We start from the raw sequence: 26980 nt of genomic DNA on the forward strand, positions 1-26980 counted from the left end.
TGTGTTAGGCCTTCCTCATTCGCAGTCCCCCCTTTTTACATTCACTGGTCCCTTTCCTCCTTCCCACCTGGTTCTGTAAGGTCTTAAGAACTTCCAGCGAGATAGGAGTTATTTCTGGGACCTCTCCATTATGTTAGCACCGCACAACGGACTGTGTATTTCAGCGCAGCTCTGAGAATAGGGTAGTAGGAAAATTAAAATTCAATAGTTCCCTTTTTGGTGGACGATAAAACTGCAGCCTGCAACTTGCATCTCACTGGGAACAGTGTTGGCCAGACCCAGGAGTTGCTGCCACACTGCACCACTGCCTGTACTGTCTACACTCATTGGCACGGCTTTCTGGATTACTGAATAACCTGCGGAAATGGTGCTAAATTTAAGCCTGACAGTGGTTGGCTGAGCTTCAGTCAATTAGTACTATGCTTGTTTTTGCCCCAGACCAGTATATGAGGTGTGGTGTTTCTCCTGCACCACCATCACCCGTACATTTATTTAGTTACACAGTTAGTACAGTTGAAAAAAGGCATACAACCAAAGGATGGGAGGAAAGGTGAATTAAGGTAATAGAAGCATTTCATATCACCCATACCTTCCTCACCAACAGAAATATATAGTGGTGGTGTGACCGTGGTCTAAGAGGTGGGTATTTATGTGAGGGAACCATTACTAATCTAAATAACAGCAGGCAATTATAGCTAAGGGATAAAGTACAGTCCAATACACTGGATCTTCCCTGTACGTTATCACTTGGCTATAATAGCCTGCCTGCATTCACTACATAAATCACTCACACTGCACCACATACATCAGGGTGTGATGCATGTGGGGCAGGGTGTGATGCATGTGGGGCAGGGTGTGATGTATGGGGGGCAGGGTGTGATGCATGGAGGGCAGGGTGTGATGCATGTGGGGCAGGGTGTGATGCATGTGGGGCAGGGTGTGATGCATGTGGGGCAGGGTGTGATGTATGGGGGGCAGGGTGTGATGCATGGAGGGCAGGGTGTGATGCATGTGGGGCAGGGTGTGATGCATGTGGGGCAGGGTGTGATGTATGGGGGGCAGGGTGTGATGCATGGAGGGCAGGGTGTGATGTATGGAGGGCAGGGTGTGATGCATGTGGGGCAGGGTGTGATGCATGTGGGGCAGGGTGTGATGTATGGGGGGCAGGGTGTGATGCATGTGGGGCAGGGTGTGATGCATGTGGGGCAGGGTGTGATGTATGGGGGGCAGGGTGTGATGCATGGAGGGCAGGGTGTGATGTATGGGGGGCAGGGTGTGATGCATGGAGGGCAGGGTGTGATGCATGTGGGGCAGGGTGTGATGCATGTGGGGCAGGGTGTGATGCATGTGGGGCAGGGTGTGATGCATGTGGGGCAGGGTGTGATGCATGGGGGGCAGGGTGTGATGCATGGGGGGCAGGGTGTGATGCATGGGGGGCAGGGTGTGATGTATGGGGGGCAGGGTGTGATGCATGGGGGGCAGGGTGTGATGCATGGAGGGCAGGGTGTGATGCATGTGGGGCAGGGTGTGATGCATGTGGGGCAGGGTGTGATGCATGTGGGGCAGGGTGTGATGCATGTGGGGCAGGGTGTGATGCATGTGGGGCAGGGTGTGATGCATGTGGGGCAGGGTGTGATGATCACACACTGCATACATACATAACAAACTGCACTACATACATTACAGGCTGCTGCTGTCACCTTGTTCTGTGCCTCCATCTTGATGTCCGGACATAGTCATAGTCTTCTTGATGTCTGGGACATATCTGCTGTGGTCCTTGAGCAGCGTGTCCTGCTCTCGTTGGTACAGCCCTCCTTAGGAGCCGGCCCCTCCTTCTTTCGTCTCCCGCCAGATTCCCCTGCTGCAGAGGTCTGTATTGCTGCAGCGCCCGCCCAAACTAACCAATAGAAAAGCTCTGTGCTGTGAGGAGCTTTGCTATTGGTTATTGCAGGCACAGGCAGCATCGCTGCGCTGCCTGTTCTGTTTACGGTGCTGAATGTAGTGGAAAAGTCTAAAGGTCCATTCACACACCCGTGTGTTTTGCGGATCCACAAAACACGGACACCAGCAATGCGGCCCCATAGAAATGAATGGGTCCGCAATTCCGTTCCACAAAATGCGGAATGGAATTGCGGACGTGTGAATGGAGCCTAAGGCGTATTGGTACCCCTTTAGACTTTTTCCAGTGAGTAAAATGGCCTGAACAGGCGTCAATGGCGCTTGTACAGGCGTTATTACGACCTCTGGCACTGGACATATCTTTTCCCATTGATGACAAAAGTAAGTGCAGGGACTATGATAAACAGTGGTACTGAGTTCAATTTAAAGCTAGTATATAAGGAAATGTTTACAGTCTTGTGTGTGTATAGGGGATGGGGGCCTCACTACAAACTGCTCTCTAGCGCTTGCTTATTCTCCACATTGGTGAGTTTTCTTCTTAGGCTTATACCGCACACAAGATTGCTACATTACTACATGTATGTATTGTAGAGCTGGAACTCATGGCTGAGCAGCCTGGCAAGAGCGCTCACCATGCCCTGGGGAGCAGTGTGTAGTGAGGCTGCTCCTCCTCACCTCCATAGGCAAATCTGCAAGTGGAGGCAACCAATCCTGCTCAGGATTAAATCATTCCTGGAAACCCCTTTTTAAATAGATTCATGTCCTTTATTACTGATTGAACAAGGTGTATGTAACTGGATGCCTATGTTGACTTCCATTGTCATAAAAGAAATATAGATCCAGTGCAGCCTTCTATCAAAAACAGTATCCAGACTATAGCGTTATATAAGATTATATCACGAGCAAGGGGTTCAAGTATAGGCATCCTCTTGTAGAAGTGTGGGTTTTTCCATAAAAATACATGTCTCAACTATCTGGTAAAAACTATGTGAATCTAGTCTAAGGGTCCCTTTCATGGGCAGAGATTTGCATATAACAAGCACAGATCAATACAACAGCAAGCCAATCAATCCATGTTAAAGGAGATTTTACACCGTCGGGGGGGGGGGGGGGTCAACGGCTGCACCGACGATAGTTCATAGCCTTTAATCATTCGCACATCAGTTTGTCCTCAGCATTGTCAGCAGCACATAGCATGTGCTGCCAACAAAAGATTATTTTTACTGCCGCATGAAAAATGTGATCAGATGGACAACAGGTCTTTATTCTTTTCTTTGATCGCGGGGGATTTTACATGGGGCAGTGATAGAGAACCACCACTCCTGCAAATGTTTATTCGGCCAATAATTGGCCCGTGTAAAACGCCCTTAAAGGGGTTGTCAGACTATTTGTAACTGATGACCTATCCTCTGGATAGGTCATCAGCATCTGATCGGTGGGGGTTTGAGAAGGTCTAAGCACAGCTCAGCCCTATGCACCCACTGATCAGATGCTGATGACCTATCAAGAGGATAGTGGTGCCTTGCAGCGCTGGGGTCCTAGGTTCGAATCCGACCAAGGACAACATCTGCATGGAGTTTGTATGTTCTCCTCGTGTTTCCTCTGGGTACTCCGGTTTTCTCCCACACTCCAAAGACATACTGATAGGGAATTTAGATTGTGAGCTCCATTGGTGACATATGGTAATGTCTGCATCAAATAAAAAAAATAATAGGTCATCAGTTACACATAGTTGGATAACCCCTTGAACAGTCTGCACTCCAAGCGGATGTATTGTGCTTTACCAGAGCTCATAGAGTAATGCCCCTACAGAATACAGTAAGTGCCACCTCCAATAGTATATAATAGAATTTGCTTAAAGTGTATTTCTAAGACTTAAATACAAATACCCTCCAGATACTGGTACATACTGTATAATCTGTCCTGATACCAGATTGGGGGGGTCTATAGCCTTCCAAGCACAGGGTTGTACATTGTATAGTGCTTGGTATTGCAGCTCAATACCACTCACTGTAATGGGACTGAACTGCAGAAAGGCCATGTGACTGATGGATGTCACATGCTGAGGAAGAAACTTTGGCGCTTGCCTGAGCACCGCGGCCCTTTCAAATAGCTGATCAGCAGGAATTAGCTGGTGTCAGGCTTTCACCAACCTGATATTGATGATATATCCTGAATATAGCTTATCCCCATCTAAAGGGGTTTCTTTGGGCTTTGGGATCCTCAGGATAGGTCATCAATATCAGATCGGCAGGAGTCCGGCACCAGCACCCCGATCAGCTGTATGAATGGATTGCGCACTGTGTCTCTTCCTATTCGCTGCTGCTTTGCCATAGACATAGCAGCAAGAGAGACGGCACATGTACGCTGTGTGCTCAGTCTCCTCATATAGCTGATCATCGGGAGTGCCGGGTGTTGAACCCCTGCCGATATGATGTTGATGGCCTATCCTGTGGATAGGTCATCAATATTAAAAGCCCAGAGAACCCCCTTAATGTTTATTTACTTAGAATAATAATAAAAAAAACTTTGAGGAGCTGATTTTGCCTAGACATGACCTTTTTTTACAATAACTTTTGATAGTTATGTACATGCCTTATCTTCCGTCTTAATTCCAGTAGTTATACATATTTTCAAGTAATAGATCCTATTAGACTATTATAAGCCATTATGCTGGACAGCAGCTTATTTTAGTGCTCAGGCCATAGAGGGAATATTACTATAATTTGTGTGTTTTTTTAAATCTATCTTAACCACTTACCGTCACGCTAACGCCGAAAGGCGTCATTTCTGCGGCGCTCCCAGGTCACACTAACGCCAATAGGCGTCATCTCGCGTGAGCCGGGATTTCCTGTGAACGCGCGCACACAGGCGCGCGCGCTCACAGGAACGGAAGGTAAGAGAGTTGATCTCCAGCCTGCCAGCGGCGATCGTTCGCTGGCAGGCTGGAGATGTGTTTTTTTTAACCCCTAACAGGTATATTAGACGCTGTTTTGATAACAGCGTCTAATATACCTGCTACCTGGTCCTCTGGTGGTCCCCTTTGTTTGGATCGACCACCAGAGGACACAGGTAGCTCAGTAAAGTAGCACCAAGCACCACTACACTACACTACACCCCCCCCCCGTCACTTATTAACCCCTTATTAGCCCCTGATCACCCCATATAGACTCCCTGATCACCCCCCTGTCATTGATTACCCCCCTGTCATTGATCAACCCCCTGTAAAGCTCCATTCAGACGTCCGCATGATTTTTACGGATCCACTGATAGATGGATCCGATCCGCAAAACGCATCCGGACGTCTGAATGAAGCCTTACAGGGGCGTGATCAATGACTGTGGTGATCACCCCATATAGACTCCCTGATCACCCCCCTGTCATTGATTACACCCCTGTCATTGATTACCCCCCTGTAAAGCTCCATTCAGACGTCCGCATGATTTTTACGGATGCACTGATAGATGGATCCGATCCGCAAAACGCATCCGGACGTCTGAATGAAGCCTTACAGGGGCATGATCAATGACTGTGGTGATCACCCCATATAGACTCCCTGATCACCCCCCTGTAAAGCTCCATTCAGATGTCCGCATGATTTTTACGGATGCACTGATAGATGGATCCGATCCACAAAACGCATCCGGACGTCTGAATGAAGCCTTACAGGGGCATGATCAATGACTGTGGTGATCACCCCATATAGACTCCCTGATCACCCCCTTGTCATTGATTACCCCCCTGTAAAGCTCCATTCAGATGTCCGCATGATTTTTACGGATGCACTGATAGATGGATCGGATCCGCAAAACGCATCTGGACGTCTGAATGAAGCCTTACAGGGGCATGATCAATGACTGTGGTGATCACCCCCCTGTCATTGATTACCCCCCTGTAAAGCTCCATTCAGATGTCCGCATGATTTTTACGGATGCACTGATAGATGGATCGGATCCGCAAAACGCATCCGGACGTCTGAATGAAGCCTTACAGGGGCGTGATCAATGACTGTGGTGATCACCCCATATAGACTCCCTGATCACCCCCCTGTCATTGATTACCCCCCTGTAAAGCTCCATTCAGACGTCCGCATGATTTTTACGGATCCACTGATAGATGGATCGGATCCGCAAAACGCATCCGGACGTCTGAATGAAGCCTTACAGGCGCGTGATCAATGACTGTGGTGATCACCCCATATAGACTCCCTGATCACCCCCCTGTCATTGATTACCCCCCTGTAAAGCTCCATTCAGACGTCCGCATGATTTTTACGGATCCGCTGATAGATGGATCGGATCCGCAAAACGCATCCGGACGTCTGAATGAAGCCTTACAGGGGCATGATCAATGACTGTGGTGATCACCCCATATAGACTCCCTGATCACCCCCCTGTCATTGATTACCCCCCTGTAAAGCTCCATTCAGATGTCCGCATGATTTTTACGGATGCACTGATAGATGGATCGGATCCGCAAAACGCATCCGGACGTCTGAATGAAGCCTTACAGGGGCGTGATCAATGACTGTGGTGATCACCCCATATAGACTCCCTGATCACCCCCCTGTCATTGATTACCCCCCTGTCATTGATTACCCCCCTGTAAAGCTCCATTCAGACGTCCGCATGATTTTTACGGATCCACTGATAGATGGATCGGATCCGCAAAACGCATACGGACGTCTGAATGAAGCCTTACAGGGGCATGATCAATGACTGTGGTGATCACCCCATATAGACTCCCTGATCACCCCCCTGTCATTGATCACCCCCCCTGTCATTGATCACCCCCCCTGTCATTGATCACCCCCCTGTCATTGATCACCCCTCTGTAAGGCTCCATTCAGACATTTTTTTGGCCCAAGTTAGCGGAATTATTTTTTTTTTTTTCTTACAAAGTCTCATATTCCACTAACTTGTGTCAAAAAATAAAATCTCACATGAACTCACCACACCCCTCACGGAAACCAAATGCGTAAAATTTTTTAGACATTTATATTCCAGACTTCTTCTCACGCTTTAGGGCCCCTAGAATGCCAGGGCAGTATAAATACCCCACATGTGACCCCATTTCGGAAAGAAGACACCCCCAGGTATTCCGTGAGGGGCATATTGAGTCCATGAAAGATTGAAATTTTTGTCCCAAGTTAGCGGAACGGGAGACTTTGTGAGAAAAAAATTAAAAATATCAATTTCCGCTAACTTGTGCCAAAAAAAATTTTTTTCTATGAACTCGCCATGCCCCTCATTGAATACCTTGGGGTGTCTTCTTTCCAAAATGGGGTCACATGTGGGGTATTTATACTGCCCTGGCATTCTAGGGGCCCCAAAGTGTGAGAAGAAGTCTGGTATCCAAATGTCTAAAAATGCCCTCCTAAAAGGAATTTGGGCACCTTTGCGCATCTAGGCTGCAAAAAAGTGTCACACATCTGGTATCGCCGTACTCAGGAGAAGTTGGGGAATGTGTTTTGGGGTGTCATTTTACATATACCCATGCTGGGTGAGAGAAATATCTTGGTCAAATGCCAACTTTGTATAAAAAAATGGGAAAAGTTGTCTTTTGCCAAGATATTTCTCTCACCCAGCATGGGTATATGTAAAATGACACCCCAAAACACATTCCCCAACTTCTCCTGAATACGGCGATACCACATGTGTGACACTTTTTTGCAGCCTAGGTGGGCAAAGGGGCCCACATTCCAAAGAGCACCTTTAGGATTTCACAGATCATTTACCTACTTACCACACATTAGGGCCCCTGGAAAATGCCAGGGCAGTATAACTACCCAACAAGTGACCCCATTTTGGAAAGAAGACACCCCAAGGTATTCCGTGAGGGGCATGGCGAGTTCCTGGAATTTTTTATTTTTTGTCACAAGTTAGTGGAAAATGCTGCTTTTTTTTTTTTTTTTTTTTCATACAAAGTCTCATATTCCACTAACTTGTGACAAAAAATAAAAACTTCCATGAACTCACTATGCCCATCAGCGAATACCTTGGGGTCTCTTCTTTCCAAAATGGGGTCACTTGTGGGGTAGTTATACTGCCCTGGCATTCTAGGGGCCCAAATGTGTGGTAAGGAGTTTGAAATCAAATTCTGTAAAAAATGACCTGTGAAATCCGAAAGGTGCTCTTTGGAATATGGGCCCCTTTGCCCACCTAGGCTGCAAAAACGTGTCACACATCTGGTATCCCCGTACTCAGGAGAAGGTGGGGAATGTGTTTTGGGGTGTCATTTTACATATACCCATGCTGGGTGAGAGAAATATCTTGGCAAAAGACAACTTTTCCCATTTTTTTATACAAAGTTGGCATTTGACCAAGATATTTATCTCACCCAGCATGGGTATATGTAAAAAGACACCCCAAAACACATTCCCCAACTTCTCCTGAATACGGAGATACCAGATGTGTGACACGTTTTTGCAGCCTAGGTGGGCAAAGGGGCCCATATTCCAAAGAGCACCTTTCGGATTTCACTGGTCATTTTTTGCAGAATTTGATTTCAAATTCCTTACCACACATTCGGGCCCCTAGAATGCCAGGGCAGTATAACTACCCCACAAGTGACCCCATTTTGGAAAGAAGAGACCCCAAGGTATTCGCTGATGGGCATAGTGAGTTCATGGAAGTTTTTATTTTTTGTCACAAGTTAGTGGAATATGAGACTTTGTATGAAAAAAAAAAAAAAAAAAAAAATCATCATTTTCCACTAACTTGTGACAAAAAATAAAAAATTCTAGGAACTTGCCATGCCCCTCACGGAATACCTTGGGGTGTCTTCTTTCCAAAATGGGGTCACTTGTGGGGTAGTTATACTGCCCTGGCATTCTAGGGGCCCGAATGTGTGGTAAGGAGTTTGAAATCAAATTCTGTAAAAAATGACCTGTGAAATCCGAAAGGTGCTCTTTCGAATATGGGCCCCTTTGCCCACCTAGGCTGCAAAAAAGTGTCACACATCTGGTATTGCCGTACTCAGGAGAAGGTGGGGAATGTGTTTTGGGGTGTCATTTTACATATACCCATGCTGGGTGAGAGAAATATCTTGGCAAAAGACAACTTTTCCCATTTTTTTATACAAAGTTGGCATTTGACCAAGATATTTATCTCACCCAGCATGGGTATATGTAAAAAGACACCCCAAAACACATTCCCCAACTTCTCCTGAATACAGAGATACCAGATGTGTGACACGTTTTTGCAGCCTAGGTGGGCAAAGGGGCCCATATTCCAAAGAGCACCTTTCGGATTTCACTGGTCATTTTTTGCAGAATTTGATTTCAAATTCCTTACCACACATTCGGGCCCCTAGAATGCCAGGGCAGTATAACTACCCCACAAGTGACCCCATTTTGGAAAGAAGAGACCCCAAGGTATTCGCTGATGGGCATAGTGAGTTCATGGAAGTTTTTATTTTTTGTCACAAGTTAGTGGAATATGAGACTTTGTATGAAAAAAAAAAAAAAAAAAAAAAATCATCATTTTCCACTAACTTGTGACAAAAAATAAAAAGTTCTATGAACTCACTATGCCCATCAGCGAATACCTTAGGGTGTGTACTTTCCGAAATGGGGTCATTTGTGGGGTGTTTGTACTGTCTGGCCATTGTAGAACCTCAGGAAACGTGACAGGTGCTCAGAAAGTCAGAGCTGCTTCAAAAAGCGGAAATTCACATTTTTGTACCATAGTTTGTAAACGCTATAACTTTTACCCAAACCATTTTTTTTTTACCCAAACATTTTTTTTTTATCAAAGACATGTAGAACTATAAATTTAGAGCAAAATTTCTATATGGATCTCGTTTTTTTTGCAAAATTTTACAACTGAAAGTGAAAAATGTCATTTTTTTGCAAAAAAATCGTTAAATTTCGATTAATAACAAAAAAAGTAAAAATGTCAGCAGCAATGAAATACCACCAAATGAAAGCTCTATTAGTGAGAAGAAAAGGAGGTAAAATTCATTTGGGTGGTAAGTTGCATGACCGAGCAATAAACGGTGAAAGTAGTGTAGTGCCGATTTGTAAAAAAGGGCCTGGTCTTTAGGGGGGTATAAACCTGTGGTCCTTAAGTGGTTAAATGTGAATATTATTAGAATGCTGTTTTTGGCATTGGATTTGTAGTGTATTGTATAATTGCCACAATAAAACAACTTGAAAGTCATTCACATGGATCATCCATTTAATTAAATCCATTTATGCTGCGGTGCAGTCTGTGATTTTGCTTTGAAGTTCAGGAATGCCCCTTTTTGTACTGAAAACGACGGCTCTTTTATTAGGCACAAAAGCTATAGAAATTGCAAGCCCGAGCGCTGCATTTAGATCTTATCTAAGACGTGTATTATTAGTTTCCATAGAAGACGTTATTCCAAATGAATATTTTATTATTGCTTTACATAACCAGATGTAGCTCATGAAAAGCAGAACCTGTTTACCAAATCCCAGAAATCTCCCCTAATTCTGTATTCTCACTTGTAGCCTTAGTACAGCCATCAAGTACTGTGATGTCCTATTCTACCTCTACAGCCGTCACTTACTGTTCTCTGCCATCTGAAGGCCTTTTAATGTGGATTTGTCTTTTTTTTGCTTTGACTTGGCTGCACATAGTCTTCCATTGCATTGATGTATTTGTTATGACTGGTGCTTTGTCCAGAAGACACATCAGTTTTTGGAAGCATTGCATCGTGCACTGTACCCATTAACCTGGCGCTCACTTCTAAACCCTACTTCCCACCACTTTCTGAAAATCTTACAATGTCTTTATGGCATTTGGTCCTCAAACTTTATTTTTAAATGTATTAATGTCAACATAAAATGAATTGACAAAACTTCCCCAAGGATAGCTGGATATTTTGTGCTGATTTTAATCATAGGTCAGTGGGTGCTTTATGGGGTGGGGTTTGCATGGGATTACGGTAGATAATTCTTCAGCATGGACTGTCGGGATTGTATTTTAGCCCAAATCTCTTGAATAGGCATGAGATGAAGTACCAGACACAGCCCATGGACAAGCGTTATTGCTCAGAAGATACCCGCACTTGTCCCCAGGACCACATGCTGAAAGAGTGCCCTTTTGGAATACACTGCTCTGGGGTGCATCAGCATTTTTTTTATTTTTATAAATACGGTATATAAAAGCATGCTCTCCCACACTTTTCAATGCAGAGGGACACAGTGAAAAAAAAGTGTACTGTGGAGTGCTTATTCGTGTTATTTTTTTGCAATGGGAGTCAATGGCCAACATACGCCTCAACATGCCTGTACAGAGGTATACGTCAAGGAATTTATGGAGCGTATACCTCTGACGTGCCTCAAAAAACAAGATGGGAACAATGGAATATGTATGAAGGGCCCCCGACTCTCTTCGACAGATGTCAGGGGAGACCAGGATCGGCTGTACTGAATACGTTCGCCAGATACTTTTGTTCCCCCAGGAGATAAGCCTTTGCCAGAAGTGTCCGGCAGCTTTCTGCTCTCACCCCACGCACATCACATACACGCTCAACTGAACCAAATGTGTATGAGGGGTCAGGAGACGGCGCTTGTTAAGATGGCAGCTATTCAATGTGTATGGCCTACATTACACTCCATAATGGATCAGGAGGTGGGGAAAGGGCTATTACCTTAGGAAAGACCAGGTGACAAGAAAAGGGGGGACCCAGACCAGGCAGAAACAAGAGGCCAGAATTCTATATGAAACAACTGTGGGTGCTTATTGTTAAAGTGTATTAAATAAAGAATTATAAAAAATATGAAATAAATCAATGACTGTGGAAGGATTATATAATGACACAGGATTATTGTCAAATATTATGTATTATACTGTTAATATGCATACAGTCAGGATGTATTAAAGCGTGCTATAAAAAGTCATTACTAACTTTGTCCAGTGTAAAGTGTGATGTTTGCTTTTATTTAGGAATGACATCAATACCAGCGTTCCAACTCTGACCAGACCAGCAAAAATGGAAAAGGATCGGCCTGCATTATCTCCATCAGTGGACGGTGACGTTCCAGGAGTTCCTGCAAATTCATTTCAGCTTGAGTCAGATATAAGAAGACTGAAAGGGAACCCAGATATATTATATATGTACTTAAAGGTAGGAACTAACTAAATATCTTTGCTTTTTCTTTATGACTGGCTGAGTAGAACAAAATCTGGACATATTGGAGGGAATTTATCATGAAGGGAATATATGAAATCAGTTTGGCTTGAGACTGTGTTTCTGTACTTTATGCCACATCTATCAAATGGCACATGTTTGATAAATTTCTAAAAGAGAGTTAGACCAGCACCTTCATACTACGTATAAAAGGGAATTCAGGTGCATAATACCATGACTGCAGTGCAAAAACAAACACTTTTTATTGCACAGACACATGCAAGACTGTTAGTGTTGGTCCTGTCTGATAGAAGCCACCTTGTTGCTGGTAGATGGGCCCTTCTTATTGCACAGACACATGCAAGACTGTTAGAGTTGGTCCTGTCTGATAGAAGCCACCTTGTTGCTGGTAGATGGGCCCGACATATTCTTGCTCAAAAATATGCGCAGAGAGCTTTTAATTTTCATATAGTAAGTACAGCAGTAATGTTAATTTTCTTTTTCCATGCTTGCGGAGTGGACAGGAAGCTCCTGGTGTGACATAACATTTGTGCTCTGAGTTACTCAGATGTATTCCCGTTTCTGCTCTACCACCCTCCACAGCATAAGTCTCATATACACAACCCTCCTTCATGTCTGCTTTTTTTCTACTGTATCACTATAGTCTGGATTTCTTGGGGGACTGACATTCTTGAAAATGTATAAACTGTAGACCAGGACCACACTGTCAACTTAAAAGTGGCCCTGGAAAAACTGAAAGTGGCCCTATTTTGAAGTGGGGACCAAATTGATAGGCAGGGTCAACACAAGTGGGCAATGCCATTATACCACTCCAGCAGAGCCGAGTACCACAGTGCTTCTCAAAACGCTGCCCCAGCAGTACAAAATACCTCCCCAAAACCTGTCCCTCTCTGTTGGCCAGGGCCAACTTCCACGTTCTGTCCTTCTACTCCAGTTGCCATAGGGATGGCAATACAGTTAAATTCAGATGTCAGGAATGGAGTGTCAAATAATTACTTACCATGGCTGGCAGCTGTGAGGAAGGTCAGGCGGCCCACAGGGCATCAGCCCACCGGGAAGTTTCCCTGTAGTGTCTAAGGCCAGTCCTCCCCTGCTATAGACTTTTAAAATCTAAGGGATAGCTTCCTCCTCCCAAAAACATGCAATATAATGTTTAGATATAGAAATACTATATTACCGATTTATAGAAAACAAATAAAGCAATAGATATGATTTCTTAGGGCTCTTTCACACCTGCGTTCTTTTCTTCCGGCATAGAGTTCCGTCGTCGGGGCTCTATGCCGGAAGAATCATGATCAGGATTATCCCCATGCATTCTGAATGGAGTGAAATCCGTTCAGGATGCATCAGGATGTCTTCAGTTCAGGACCGGAACGTTTTTTGGCCGGAGAAAATACCGCAGCATGCTGCGCTTTTTTCTCCGGCCAAAAATCCTGAAGACTTGCTGCAAGGCCGGATCCGGAATTAATGCCCATTGAAAGGCATTGATCCGGATCCGGCCTTAAGCTAAACGTCGTTTCGGCGCATTGCCGGAGCCGACATTTAGCTTTTTCTGAATGGTTACCATGGCTGCCGGGACGCTAAAGTCCTGGCAGCCATGGTAAAGTGTAGCGGGGAGCGGGGGAGCGGTATACTTACAGTCCGTGCGGCTCCCGGGGCGCTCCAGAGTGACGTCAGGGCGCCCCACGCGCATGGATGACGTGATCGCATTGGACACGTCATCCATGTGCATGGGGCGCTCTGACGTCATTCTGGAGCGCCCCGGGAGCCGCACGGACTGTAAGTATACCGCTCCCCGCTCCTACTATGGCAACCAGGACTTTAATAGCGTCCTGGCTGCCATAGTAACACTGAAAGCATTTTGAAGACGGTTCCGTCTTCAAATGCTTTCAGTACACTTGCGTTTTTCCGGATCCGGAGTGTAATTCCGGCAAGTGGAGTACACGCCGGATCCGGACAACGCAAGTGTGAAAGAGCCCTTGTGTGTTTGTATGTGTACATATATAGTAACATCTACTGATTTTGAACATATGTAATGTTTGCTTTATGTCTGATTTTTAGCAAATTGAGCCCTTGCACTACCTGAATCTGTTTCATAAAGCTTTAGATCCAGATGTCTTCAATGAAATAATCAAAATTCTACGACTTAAATACATTGAGTAAGTAAAGATCAAGTCAATCGTTTGTGCTCTGAGCTTCTCCTTATTTTAAGGTTCCATTCACACGTCCGCAAGTATTTTGCGGTCCGCCGGCACTTTTAATAGAAATGCCTTTTCTTGTTCGTGTCTGCGGACAAGATTAGGACATGTTCTATTTTTTTTGCAGAATGGAATTTTGCGGCCCGATTGAAAATGAATGGGTCCGAAACCGCTCCGCAACGCTGCCCAACGGACCCATTTTGCGGAAGTGTGAATGGGCCCTAAGGCAGATATGTCATTATATATCATTTTGATGTATCTTGTGAGGCACTACCTGGCTTGAACAGTGCCTAATATTAGGGAGGAGAAAATTGATTTGTACAAATTGATTTTCACATCCCTATTCAATATGTATGCAATTTGTGTTTTTAGTACTCTGGATCCACACAAAATCTTTATGGCAACATTGCAGAATGGGGAGCATGATATCTTCATAACCTCATTACACCTGTTGGTCCTGGTGGACATGTACCAGTCGGAACCGAAGGAGAGTTCGGTTTCAAGTTTTAAAGTGGTTTTCCACTGTAAGGCCTCTTTCACACTTGCGTTGTCCGGATCCGGCGTGTACTCCACTTGCCGGAATTACACGCCGGATCCGGAAAAACGCAAGTGTACTGAAAGCATTTGAAGACGGATCCGTCTTCAAAATGCGTTCTGTGTTACTATGGCAGCCAGGACGCTATTAAAGTCTTGGTTGCCATAGTAGTAGTGGGGAGCGGGGGAGCAGTATACTTACAGTCCGTGCGGCTCCCGGGGCGCTCCAGAATGACGTCAGGGCGCCCCATGCGCATGGATCACATGATCCATTCGATCACGTGATCCATGTGCTTGGGGCGCCCTGACGTCACTCTGGAGCGCCCCGGGAGCCGCACGGATGGTAAGTATACAGACTTTAGCGTCCCGGCAGCCATGGTAACCATTCAGAAAAGGCTAAACGTCGGATGCGGCAATGCGCCGAAACGACGTTTAGCTTAAGTCCGGATCAATGCCTTTCAATGGGCATTAATTCCGGATCCGGCCTTGCGGCAAGTCTTCAGGATTTTTGGCCGGAGCAAAAAGCGCAGCATGCTGCGGTATTTTCTCCGGCCAAAAAACGTTCCGTTCCGGAACTGAAGACATCCTGATGCATCCTGAACGGATTTCACTCCATTCAGAATGCATTAGGATAAAACTGATCAGGATTCTTCCGGCATAGAGCCCCGACGACGGAACTCTATGCCGGAAGAAAAGAACGCAAGTGTGAAAGAGCCCTAACAATCAATTACCAAAGTTATTTAACGAAGTCACACACTACTTCGTTAACTAACTTCGGCTCATCGGAGCCCACACTTTCGAATACTGTATGGAGATGGATCTCCATACAGTATTAATCCAAAGTTTTGAACGAAGTAACTTTGGATGCATCTGAAGCTTGCTTCTCTCTTCACTATTTGTATGCATGAGGCCTAAGACTGTTGGAAAACCTGCTAAATCATTAGCGTAACCTTTAAGTATAGCCTAAATCAGAAGCAGTCGAGAGATTTATCTATGCCCTGTGCAGTTAAAAGAGACGTTTGACTGTGCTGATGTCATGGTCATTGATCCGCATAGCAGCATACAGTCTCCATGTTTAGGTGAACACAAATATGAACAAGTCAATTTTCCATTAACTTTGTTGGATACCAATGACCAGCATGACATTCTTTTTAGCTACCAAATTAGAAAAATCCACCAGTGTTTCAAGATTCAGCACTGTAAATAATGAAAAACAGAAAATAAATTAATAACCAGGATTTTCAGTAAGTTTAATACTGGTATGTTATAAACATTTTTTTATACTTTTTTTTTTTCCTCTAAGGAATGAAGACGCAGAAGTTGTGTTGGAGATTTTACAGATATTTTCTGAGCTTAGGAGATTTGATATGGCAGTTATGTTTTTGTCAGAATCGGAAAAAGAAGGTACGTTAATATAGTTAAAATCCGTGCTTGAGTTTTTACAATTTCATCATAAAACTATATAAATATAAAATAAGATCTGAAAATTAGCATGATTATTAATTTTGCCATAAACCTGTTTATTATGCTCCTCAGTAGTAAGTGAAGTCCACTTAGATGATGTTACTAGACCCACCCCTCAATTTTTATTTATTTATGGGGAATCTTGAATCCCACTGGATTTCTGAATGTAGCATAAAGGGGTATTCCCATCACAGACATTGATGGCATATTGCTAGAATATGCCATCAATGTCAGGTGCAGGGGCCACATCTGGGACCCGTTCCTGTCCACCGAACGGGCCCCCTGTAGTGAATGAGAGCACACCACATAAGCATGGCCACCCTCCCATTCATCGTTATGGGAGTTCGGAAAATAGCCAAGCACTGGCTCGTTTTTTCCCGTCAGTCCCATAGTGGTGAATGGCTGTGCACGCCCAGTGCATTCTCCAGTCAGTGCTATGGGAGTTCCAGTGCGCTCGCTTGGCTATTGTCGGAACGCCCACAGCAGTGAATGGAGAGCACGTCCTTCACTTCGTGAGCCCCATTCTGGAGAAAGGAGTGAGTCCCAGAAATGGAACCCCCACCGATCTAACACTGATAGCATATCGCATCAATGTTTGAGATAGGCAAACCCTTTTAAAGGGAATGTGTCATCAGGGAATGTCTTTAAATCACTTTTTTATGTCGAACATTTTATTTTTTTAAATATATGGGGTCATTTATCAAACTATAAAACTTTCATTTTCTAAAGGAGCTGTCAAAATAAAAGGTGGAATCTGATTGGTTGCTATGGGCAACTAAGCCAGTTCCATTTTACACCAGTTTGATAAATAACCCCAATAGTTTATATTTTTTTATTGTTCATGTCACAATATTTAAAAAAAAATCCTTAAAGTGTGCAGTTTTTGCACTGGCCACTATCCCTAAAATATGTTAGAGCTTCCTGTCTTTTGAGAGCAGTTAAATGGTCCATAGACACCATGGACAGGAGGACCCCTACGCATTCTATGTGAGATTTTGCAGAGGTCAGGAAGGAGCAGATGAGCGAATAGTGGATCCTGTCATTGTAATTCTGCTTGTGGTGAGAATGATAACAGCTACTGAAAATGTACTTGTACAGAACAGGAAATCATCACCTATCATTAGACGTATAGGCCAGTATGAAAATTGCAGGATTATATACATTTTTTAAAATATTGATAGTGACATGGAAAATGTAAAAAAAATCTCTACAAAATAAAAATAAAAAAAGTTTAACATAAAGTGATTTAAACAGTAGGTCATTTTCTGATGACACATTCCCTTTAAAGAGTAACCCACATTAAACTGAACATTCATGTGACTCTAGTGGCTCAAACCATTAGTGTGGCATTCCAATTGTATTACCTGTGTAACCTTAGAGGGTTTGTCTAGTATAGAAAATAATCCTTCAGTTATTAAAATCATTTTTGTGATACATGTGGCTATATTTTTATCATTTTTTTTTAGCATCTTATCTTTTATTTTTCATACCCAAGAAAATATTTTTTTTGAAGTCTGCGTTTCACCCTTTCTCTGTTCATTTTTTAGTGCAAAGCTGCAGCTAAAATACTTATTATTCTCTCTTTCATTCTCATATTCTCTCGCTCTCCCTCATATATAGTGTTTTTATTTTGTTTTGTCTTTATTCATTTTTTCATTTTTTTTTCTTATTTTAGACTTTGTGCCACCCCTTTTCTTTGGGAGTCATTTAATCTTGACTTTTTGTTTTTGTTCTTATTGCTGATTTTTCCTGTAACTGGCGGGGTCATATTGGCACCAGTTACAGGGGGGGATACAGACCCTGGAGACTTACTGCAGAGCTTATCTGAGTTTGCTAAGACCCAGCTGCTTCTGCAGTTACCCAGTACCTGACAATCACAAGATTATTGGGACGGGCAGGAAGCCTCATGGCTCCTTGTTATGTGTACAGTGCCTTGAAAAAGTATTCTTACCCCTTGAACTTTTCCAGATTTTTTCACATTTCACCCATGTGTGAAATGAAAAGAAAATGATACATGGTTTTCAACATTTTTCATAAGTAAATATCTGAAAAGTGTGTTGTGCATTTGTATTCAGCTCCCGAGTCAATACTTTGTAGGACCACCTTTTAACTGCAATTACAGCTGCAAGTTTTTTTTAGGTATTAGATATGTTTCATGGGTAGCCTGCAGTGAGAAATTAGGAGGGAGACAGAAGGCACCTTAAAGGGAACCTGTCATCAACTTCACGCTGACCTCACTGAGGACAGTATAAAGTAGTGACAGAAATGTTTATTTCAGCGGTATGTCACTCATGAGCTAATAGTACCGAGAACAAGCATCATAATCATTGCAGCCCAGGCCTTGAAAAGAGTCAAATCTACCTGAGAAGAGTCCTGGTTATTCCTCATCTCCTGCTCTCACCCATCTGCTGATGATTGGCAGTTCTCTCCCAGAGAGAAAGGGAGAAAACTAGGTAGAAGACTGTCAGTCATCAGCAGGTGGGCAGGAGAGCAGGAATTCATGAAGAACCAGGACTCTTCTCAGGTGGCCGGGACTCTTTTTCAGGCCCAGTCTGCAATGATTGTGATGTTGGTTCTCGGCAACCACTTACTTTTAACTTATAACTGACAGACCGCTGAAATCAACTCGCCTGTCTCTACTTTATTCTGCCGTTAGTATGGGCAGCACAAAGTTGATTACAGGTTCCCTTTAAGAAGGTTTGCCAACAGATAGTGATGATGTATCCGTTGTTTAGAAAAAAATTTTTTTTTTTTACATACACACTTTAAAGGGAATCTGTCACCTGGTTTTATCATTTTAAGCTGTCACCATTGCCATGTTCAATAAACTACCTTATTTCCTGCAGTGCTCTTCTTTCTTCATTTTGTGTTCTCATTTTGATTAAAAAAAAAAGCTCTTTTTCTGTTATGCAAATGAACCTTCAAGGTATCCAGAGGGGCGTTTTTTTTTCATCTCTGGAGCCCGCCTTAATTTGAAGCCCAAGCACGCCTCCTGGTCCAGAAATATCCTCCCACAGCCGAGGCAAATGGCGCCACCCCCTCCGCTACGTCATCTTTAACCTTCCAGATATGCCCCGTTATTCTTCATGTCGGCCGCCGGAAATCTGGCGCAGGCGCAGTGCCGTCGACTGCCTGCCTGAATGATCATAAAGCGCCTGAGGGTAACATCCTCAAAAGTGTCACTGGGCATGCGCCGAGCCCAGTGACATAATCTGAGCGCTGTTGCCTCAGGAGCTTTATGAACGCGCAGGCAGTCGACGGCACTGCGCCTGCGCCAGATTTCCGGCGGCCGACATGAAGAATAACGGGGCGTATCTGGAAGGTTAAAGATGACGTAGCGGAGGGGGTGGCGCCGTTTTCCTCGGCTGTGGGAGGATACTTCTGGATCAGGAGGCGTGCTTGGGCTTCAAATTAAGGCGGGCTGGTCACTGCAGGGCGTTACTGGGCTCCAGAGATGAAAAAAAAACTCCCCTCTGGGCACCTGGGAGGTTAATTTGCATAACAGAAAAAGAGCTTTTTTTAATCAAAATGACAACACGAAATGAAGAAAGAAGAGCACTGCAGGAAATAAGGTAGTTTATTGAACATGGCAATAGTGACGGCTTAAAATGATGAAACCAGGTGACCGATTCCCTTTAAACCATAATGAACCATAAAAGTGATATGTGTCAATAGCTCAGATACTAATATGAACAACTTGGCAGCAGTAATTGTTAACTGTAAAATGCTAGTTACAATAATAAGAGCCAGTACAAGCTCCTGGCTAAAAGGGGATGATCTTACCAAATGTTTTAATTCATAAATTTGAAACCTACTCCAGCCAGTAACTGGAGGAGATCTCTGGTGTAATGTCCAGCAGTTTTCTAGTGCACACTTTGTCATATGAGTCGAGCTGCGGAGGGGGAAAAGTGACAGGGGTGTTGGAGAAACCTAAAAAGTTGCAAAATTTGTCACAGACCCATTATCAATGTCCCCCAGTTTGTTTGAAACCACCCTAAAAGAATTTCCTAACTTTTAACAAACCGCATTAATCAATAGTACAGTGTGTGTTCATGAGGAATAACACTATTTCTGGCCATTATATCTGTCATTTTTCAGCAGTTTTTATTTGTGCATAGTAAATGTCTAGTTTGCAGTTCTTTCAGACATGGTGGGGGTGAGTGGAGACTAGCTGCCATCCACTGAACACACAAAGTAGAGGAGAATCTCCATCTTTACCCTCTCAGAAGTATGGTCCTAGATCATTGAGGACATTACAGAGAGTTATTGACTTGTGGTTGTGAACTTAGCACCTATGCTGATATATAAGTCTATGTAGCTGAGCAGTCTCTTTAGTCTCTCTCTTTGAGTGCCATCTAGCTTATGCTCCTGCTCACTCCTCCCCTCTTCGTAGACTTGTATTGGCATGTGTAATGTGTTATTCTTGCAGAGCTGCTCCTGTCTTGAGTTGGAATGTAAAGGATTTTTTAAAATAAAAAACAATTAGCAAGGAGGGGGGAGAGAGGTAAACAGCTGGTAACATGAGAACTAGACATAAAATACATTACAAAGTTTCTTGTTGTTGCTTGTACTATTGATTCATGTAAAGTTGTGCGATAGTACAGTTACTGAATCAAGAATATTATCAACAGTGATCCCTAATAAAACATAACTTTTAATCCGTGCAATTAATAAAAGGTCCCTAAGAATGTAACAGGTCAACAAGGAAAAGGTTGTGGATACACAACTGGTGGTATGATCCTGAAAAATAAAGGCAGGTAACGGATAAGTACAGAAAGGGGCTCTAGATCCCTAGACAGCCCTAAGGTACGGGTGCTATGCTGGCCCTATCGTCCTAGCCACGGAGCACCCGTCCTAAAAAGAACGACCCCGTCCGGAACCTTGTCCTCAAGCTACTTGGCCCTAGAGTGCCCTAGTGCAGCTAGTCCCTACATGCATGTTTCAATTTACTCTCAACGGGGGGAACATAACAAAGACTGGATAGGAACAAAGACCAAATCCAGAAGGGCATAAGTCAAGTATGGTCTAACAACACAATGTACATACAAATAGGTACTGGTACATAGTGTGAACAATGCCTAAAAGATAATCAAGGCTATTTTATTGGAAGTGGCAGCCCAAGATATGGGCTCCAGTACACTAATATGCTGGGCCTATACAAGTGCTGTAAGATATGGGGCACTTGCCGTAGTGTGGGGGAACCTTGTGATAGAAAGTCACCTCCAATCCGGTGGGCCTGAGCACATAAAGAGGCAGTAAGATAACCTGTCTGCAGGCGGCCTCCAGCAAAAATAACTAATGTGGGGGACCGGCAGGAAAAAAGGGGGAAAGTGATGATGTCAAATGAAACCGCTAAAGCACAGCTGTTCATTCAGTCCTAGGGGGGACACGGTACGTAACGTGTGAATCCACCGGGCTTCATGTTGTAAAAGTGTACGGTCCCAGTCGCCCCCACGTGTGGGTGGTGGGACAACTTCAATGGCAATGGCTTTAACGCTTTAGGGGTCACCAGAGTGGTGGTCATGCACATGATGGGACACAGCCGTATCCCCTCCTGTTCATAATGTCCCCCAGGTGTTCACCAATGCATCTACGCAGTTCCCTCTTTGTTTTGCCTACATATTCAATAGGGCAGCCACACGTGATTTTGTAAATGACTACCTGAGTGCGACAATTTATAAAATCCACAATGTCAATATTTGCGTTTGAGACGTAATTGTTCTGAGAAATCCGAGTTTGTTGACCAGGCTACGACCCTCAGGAGAAGATTCCTAGCAAGAAGATATCCGGATTCAGTATAAAGGCCGGTATATCAAACAGCCCTTTCATCTACATGCACCAAACTATCAGAGCCTAGACCTAAACCTGAGAGAGCAGAAAATCCGGTTGTTTGCTACTTTTGATGAGGCGGCTGGGCAAATGAGAAACATCTTAGGCTACTTTCACACTTGCGGCAGAGTGATCCAGCAAGCAGTTCCGTCGCCAGAACTGCCTGCCGGATCCGGAAAAAAGTATGCCAACTGATGGCATTTGTAAGACTGATGAGGATCCTAATCAGTCTTAAAAATGCCTAATCAGTCAGAAAAATGCATTGAAATGCCGGATCAGTCTTTCCGGTGTCGTCCGGAAAAAAAGGATCCGCCATTTATTTCTTTTTCACCTTCTTTTCGGTCTGCGCAGACCGGAAGGACGGATCCGGAATTCCGGTATTTTGAATGCACTAATACATGCCTATGGAAAAAATGACGGATCTATGGAAAAAATTACGGATCCGGCATTCAGGCAAGTCTTCAGTTTCTTTTGGCCGGAGATAAAACTGTAGCATGCTGCGGTTTTATCTTTGTCCTGATCATTCAAAAAGACTGAACTGAAGACATCCTGATGCATCCTGAAAGGATCGCTCTCCATTCAGAATGCATGGGGATAAAACTGAACAGTTCTTTTCCGGTATTGAGCCCCTAGGTCGCAACTCTGTGCCGGAAAAGAATAACGCAAGTGTGAAAGTACCCTTACAAAAACACTGGCCTATTTTGTTAATGGATCCAGATGTTAGGGATAGCATCCACGATTATCCACAGATAACCTTTAGGAGAAGAAATAGTCTGCGGGACATTCTGGTACACAGCCATTCCAGTCCAGCTCTAAATGGCGGTTCTTGGCTACATCGAAAACCCTTGGGTAGCTTTAGATGTAGTGGCTGTGTTGCCTGTAGTACAATACAGACAGGCAAAACGTTTTACGGTATCAATCTGCAGCAGTCCTTTCCAATTAAGGATTTTATAAACTGTCGCACTCGGGGAGTCATTTACAAAATCACGTGTCGCTGCCCTATTGAATATGTAGGCAAAACAAAGAGGGAACTGCGTAGACGTATTGGTAAACACCTGGGGGACATTATGAACAGGAGGGGATACGGCTGTGTCCCATCATGTGCATGACCACCACTCTGGTGACCCCAAAATCGTTAAAGCCATCGGCATTGAAGTCCCACCACCCACACGTGGTGGCGACTTGGACTGTACACTTTTACAACATGAAGCCCGGTGGATTCACACGTTACGTACCGTGTCCCCCCTAGGACTGAATGAACCGCTGTGCTTTAGCTGTTTCATTTGACATCATCATCACTTTCCCTCTTTTTCCATGCCGGTCCCCCACATTAGTTATTTTTGCTGGAGGCCATGTCCCTTTATTGAACAGCCATGCATTAATTATTTCATTTCTTTATATCTGCTATGGTTGTTGTATGTTTTTTTCTGTGCAAAAGCGACTCTAGGTCTGGGTCGCCTTGACCAGTTTACCTATTATATCAAATCGCGACTCAATGCCCTTTACGTCCAGCGATGTCCTATATTCAGGACTGCGCAGTTGATGGTTGCTGGGAACATGTCCCGGTTGCCTGGCAACATCCTTCAACTTGATCGCATGTTAAGAAAGTGTTCCATGTTAATGACGCGTTATGTGGCCTTACTTGATGACGCGCGGTGCATCTTGACGCGTAATCAAGGAATTTCACATTCGGGAAGCAATGTCTATGTTAAGCGCTTGCCACGCATGCGCGGTTAGCGCTGGCAATCTTTCCGACGTCACCCCACTGCGTCCCAGGCCTCGTTTTGAGACCTGACTTTGATTTAAATTCCGGGCGGGTGGCCGCCTGCAGACAGGTTATCTTACTTGTTTCAAATAGTAAACACACTTATTCCAGCTCACCTCCCTGGTCAATGAATGTGATCCCGACTCCAGAAGCCTTAGGGTGTGTCCACGTTGCGGTCAGCACTGAATACATAAGAAAAGAACGGCTCTGGATTCTTATAGAGGTCCTCTAAAAACTTCTTTATTCACATATAATGCTTACAGCAGACACATCCACCTGGTATACAAGATTTGTTGACGCGTTTCGGAACAAAGTCCTTAGTCGTAACAACGTAACACAATGAAGCACAAGAATTTAAATGTATCACAAGCCCACCTCTCCAAATTTCGGGGAGGGGAAAGTTAACATCATTGGTTGCTTCATTAAGTTGAAACCCTTCACCTACACTCATCTAATCAAATACTGAATGCTAAAAAAGGCATTTAGTATTTGATTAGATGAGTGTAGGTGAAGGGTGTCAACTTAATGAAGCAACCAATGATGTTAGCTTTCCCCTCCCCGAAATTTGGAGAGGTGGGCTTGTGATACATTTAAATTCTTGTGCTTCATTGTGTTACGTTGTTACGACTAAGGACTTTGTTCCGAAACGCGTCAACAAATCTTGTATACCAGGTGGATGTGTCTGCTGTAAGCATTATATGTGAATAAAGAAGACATTTTTAGAGGACCTCTATAAGAATCCGGAGCAGTTCTTTTCTTTTGTATTCAGGTTATCTTACTGCCTCGGTATGTGCTCAGGCCCACCGGATTGGAGGTGACTTTCTATCACAAGGTTCCCCCACACTACAGCAAGTGCCCCATATCTTACAGCACTTGTATAGGCCCAGCATATTAGTTTAGTGGAGCCTATATCTTGGGCTGCCACTTCCAATAAAATAGCCTTGATTATCTTTTAGGCATTGTTCACACTATGTACCAGTACCTATTTGTATGTACATTGTGTTGTTAGACCATACTTGACTTATGCCCTTCTGGATTTGGTCTTTGTTCTTATCCAGTCTTTGTTATGTTTCCCCTGATGAGAGTAAATCGAAACATGCATGTAGGGACTAGCTGCACTAGGGCCAAGTAGCTTGAGGACAAAGGTTCCGGACGGGGTCGTTCTTTTTAGGACGGGTGCTCCGTGGCTAGGACGATAGGGCCAGCATAGCACCCGTACCTTAGGGCTGTCTAGGGATCTAGAGCCCCTTTCTGTACTTATCCGTTACCTGCCTTGATTTTTCAGGATCATACCACCAGTTGTGTATACACAAAGTCTGGAGGACTCCCACGATATGGTAGGACTACCGGCTACTTTTTTAGGTGCCGCTGGGCACCATCATGTTTGAATGTCATTGAGCACTCCTATTGTATTTTTTCCTTGTTGACCTGTTACATTCTTAGGGACCTTTATTGATTGCACTGATTAAAAGTTATGTTTTATTAGGGATCACCGTTGATAATTTTCTTGATTCTGTACCCCTTGGTGATTGTGTTATTGTTTTTGTTTTTTTGTTTTTTTATACAGATGTCCGGGCTTTATTTGCCTATGTAGAAAAAGCTAAGAAAACAACTGAAACTTATGCAGCTCTAAAGAAGAAATATTGCGTCTGAGTATAGTACAGAAAGAAAACCTATATTAAATGGACATTTGAAACAGTCCAGGGTTAAGAAGAAACTATACTCATGCTACCTGAACAAATTCACTGACATTATGTACAAAATAAATTTTTCGTTTGTATTTTTACGTTCTTGTTTTTTTTTTTTAACGATTGTATATCTGCCCAAGTGTTTTAAAAGGCTTGTAGGGCAAAAATGTATTTTATGTTGTCGAATCATCTTCAGACACCGTTCTGAATTTGTCAGTGTACTGTATGTCGTTTAAAGGGTTATTCCAAGCCAAATGAAAACTTTCAGTTTACAATTCATTGTGTCACATACAGCACAGGGCAAGAGGGAGTAGATAATGACACAAAAGGCCCCCACACACATGATTGTCAGCCATACACATCATTTTTTCTTGTGTTTTGGTTGCTCTCAGTTTGTGTCAGAGGAGAGAAGGATCAGACATGTTGAATTTCAGCTGTCTGGCAGGAATGCATGTTTTTGGTGGAGCCAGGAGAGATAGCAGCCTACCCTTCCAAAAAGAGAGGTACTCTTTAGACTATGCTGCCAAGCTCTTTAGATATTTATATATTTGCCTAATATATTTTTAATGCAATGCAAAAACAATAAGCATAGCAAAGAATTTTTACACCTTTCTCCCATTATCAAACATCCACCTTATCCCTCGCACTGCCAGCCACCCAGGCTTGTAGATGAGAGCCAAATACAAATGGGTCTGTGGTGATCTCATTGATAAGGCTACTTTCACACTCGCGTTTGGTGCGGATCCGTCATGGATCTGCACAGACGGATTCATTCAACCGTCTGCATCCGTTCAGAACTGATCCGTTTGTATTATCTGTAACATAGCCAAGACGAAAGTCAATGGAGGACGGATCCGTTTTTTATTGTGCCAGATTGTCATAGAAAACGGATCCGTCCCCATTGACTTACATTGTGTGTCAGAACGGATCCGTTTGGCTCAGTTTCGTCAGACGGACACCAAAACGCTGCAAGAAGTGTTTTGGTGTCCGCCTCCAAAGCAGAATGGAGACGGAACGGAGGCAAACTGATGCATTCTGAGCGGATCCTTTTCCATTCAGAATGCATTAGGGCAAAACTGATCCATTTTGGACCGCTTGTGAGAGTCCTGAACGGATCTCACAAATGGAAAGCTAAAACGCCAGTTTGAAAGTAGCCTTAGCTGGAATATTAATCAACTTTGTTCCAGTCTTTCATTCAGCCATGGGGCTCGGTCTGTAATGGCTTGGAAATTTTTGAACTGCGTAGATGGATAGATAGATGGTTGGTTAGATAGATTAGATATACATATATAGAGAGAATGTATTTGACATTCTCTGTATATTGTATGTAACATTCTCTGGGTTCTCATCTTTTCAAACTCTGAGGTGGGTTCCCCAGTTGTAGATGCATGGCTAAAGGTACTTTCACACTAGCGGCAGGACGGATCCGACACCCTGCCCTGTCGGATCCGTCCTGCCGCTATTTTGCCGGACTGCCGCTC

General features: G+C 43.9%; 1 protein-coding gene across 1 annotated transcript in view; it reads left to right on the plus strand.

Moving 5' to 3' along the window:
• RPAP3 (RNA polymerase II associated protein 3) overlaps window positions 1-25593 on the plus strand; it is a 74926-nt gene extending 49333 nt beyond the window's left edge. The window contains exons 14-17 of the mRNA XM_040410518.1: window positions 11817-11997; window positions 14083-14180; window positions 16057-16157; window positions 25379-25593. Coding sequence (XP_040266452.1) covers window positions 11817-11997; window positions 14083-14180; window positions 16057-16157; window positions 25379-25464 — 466 coding nt within the window. The 3' untranslated portion in view covers window positions 25465-25593. The remainder of the gene's footprint in view (window positions 1-11816; window positions 11998-14082; window positions 14181-16056; window positions 16158-25378) is intronic.
• The last annotated feature ends 1387 nt before the right edge of the window (window positions 25594-26980 follow it).

This window comes from Bufo bufo, chromosome 1, assembly GCF_905171765.1.
Source record: "Bufo bufo chromosome 1, aBufBuf1.1, whole genome shotgun sequence".
Lineage (NCBI taxonomy): Eukaryota > Metazoa > Chordata > Amphibia > Anura > Bufonidae > Bufo > Bufo bufo.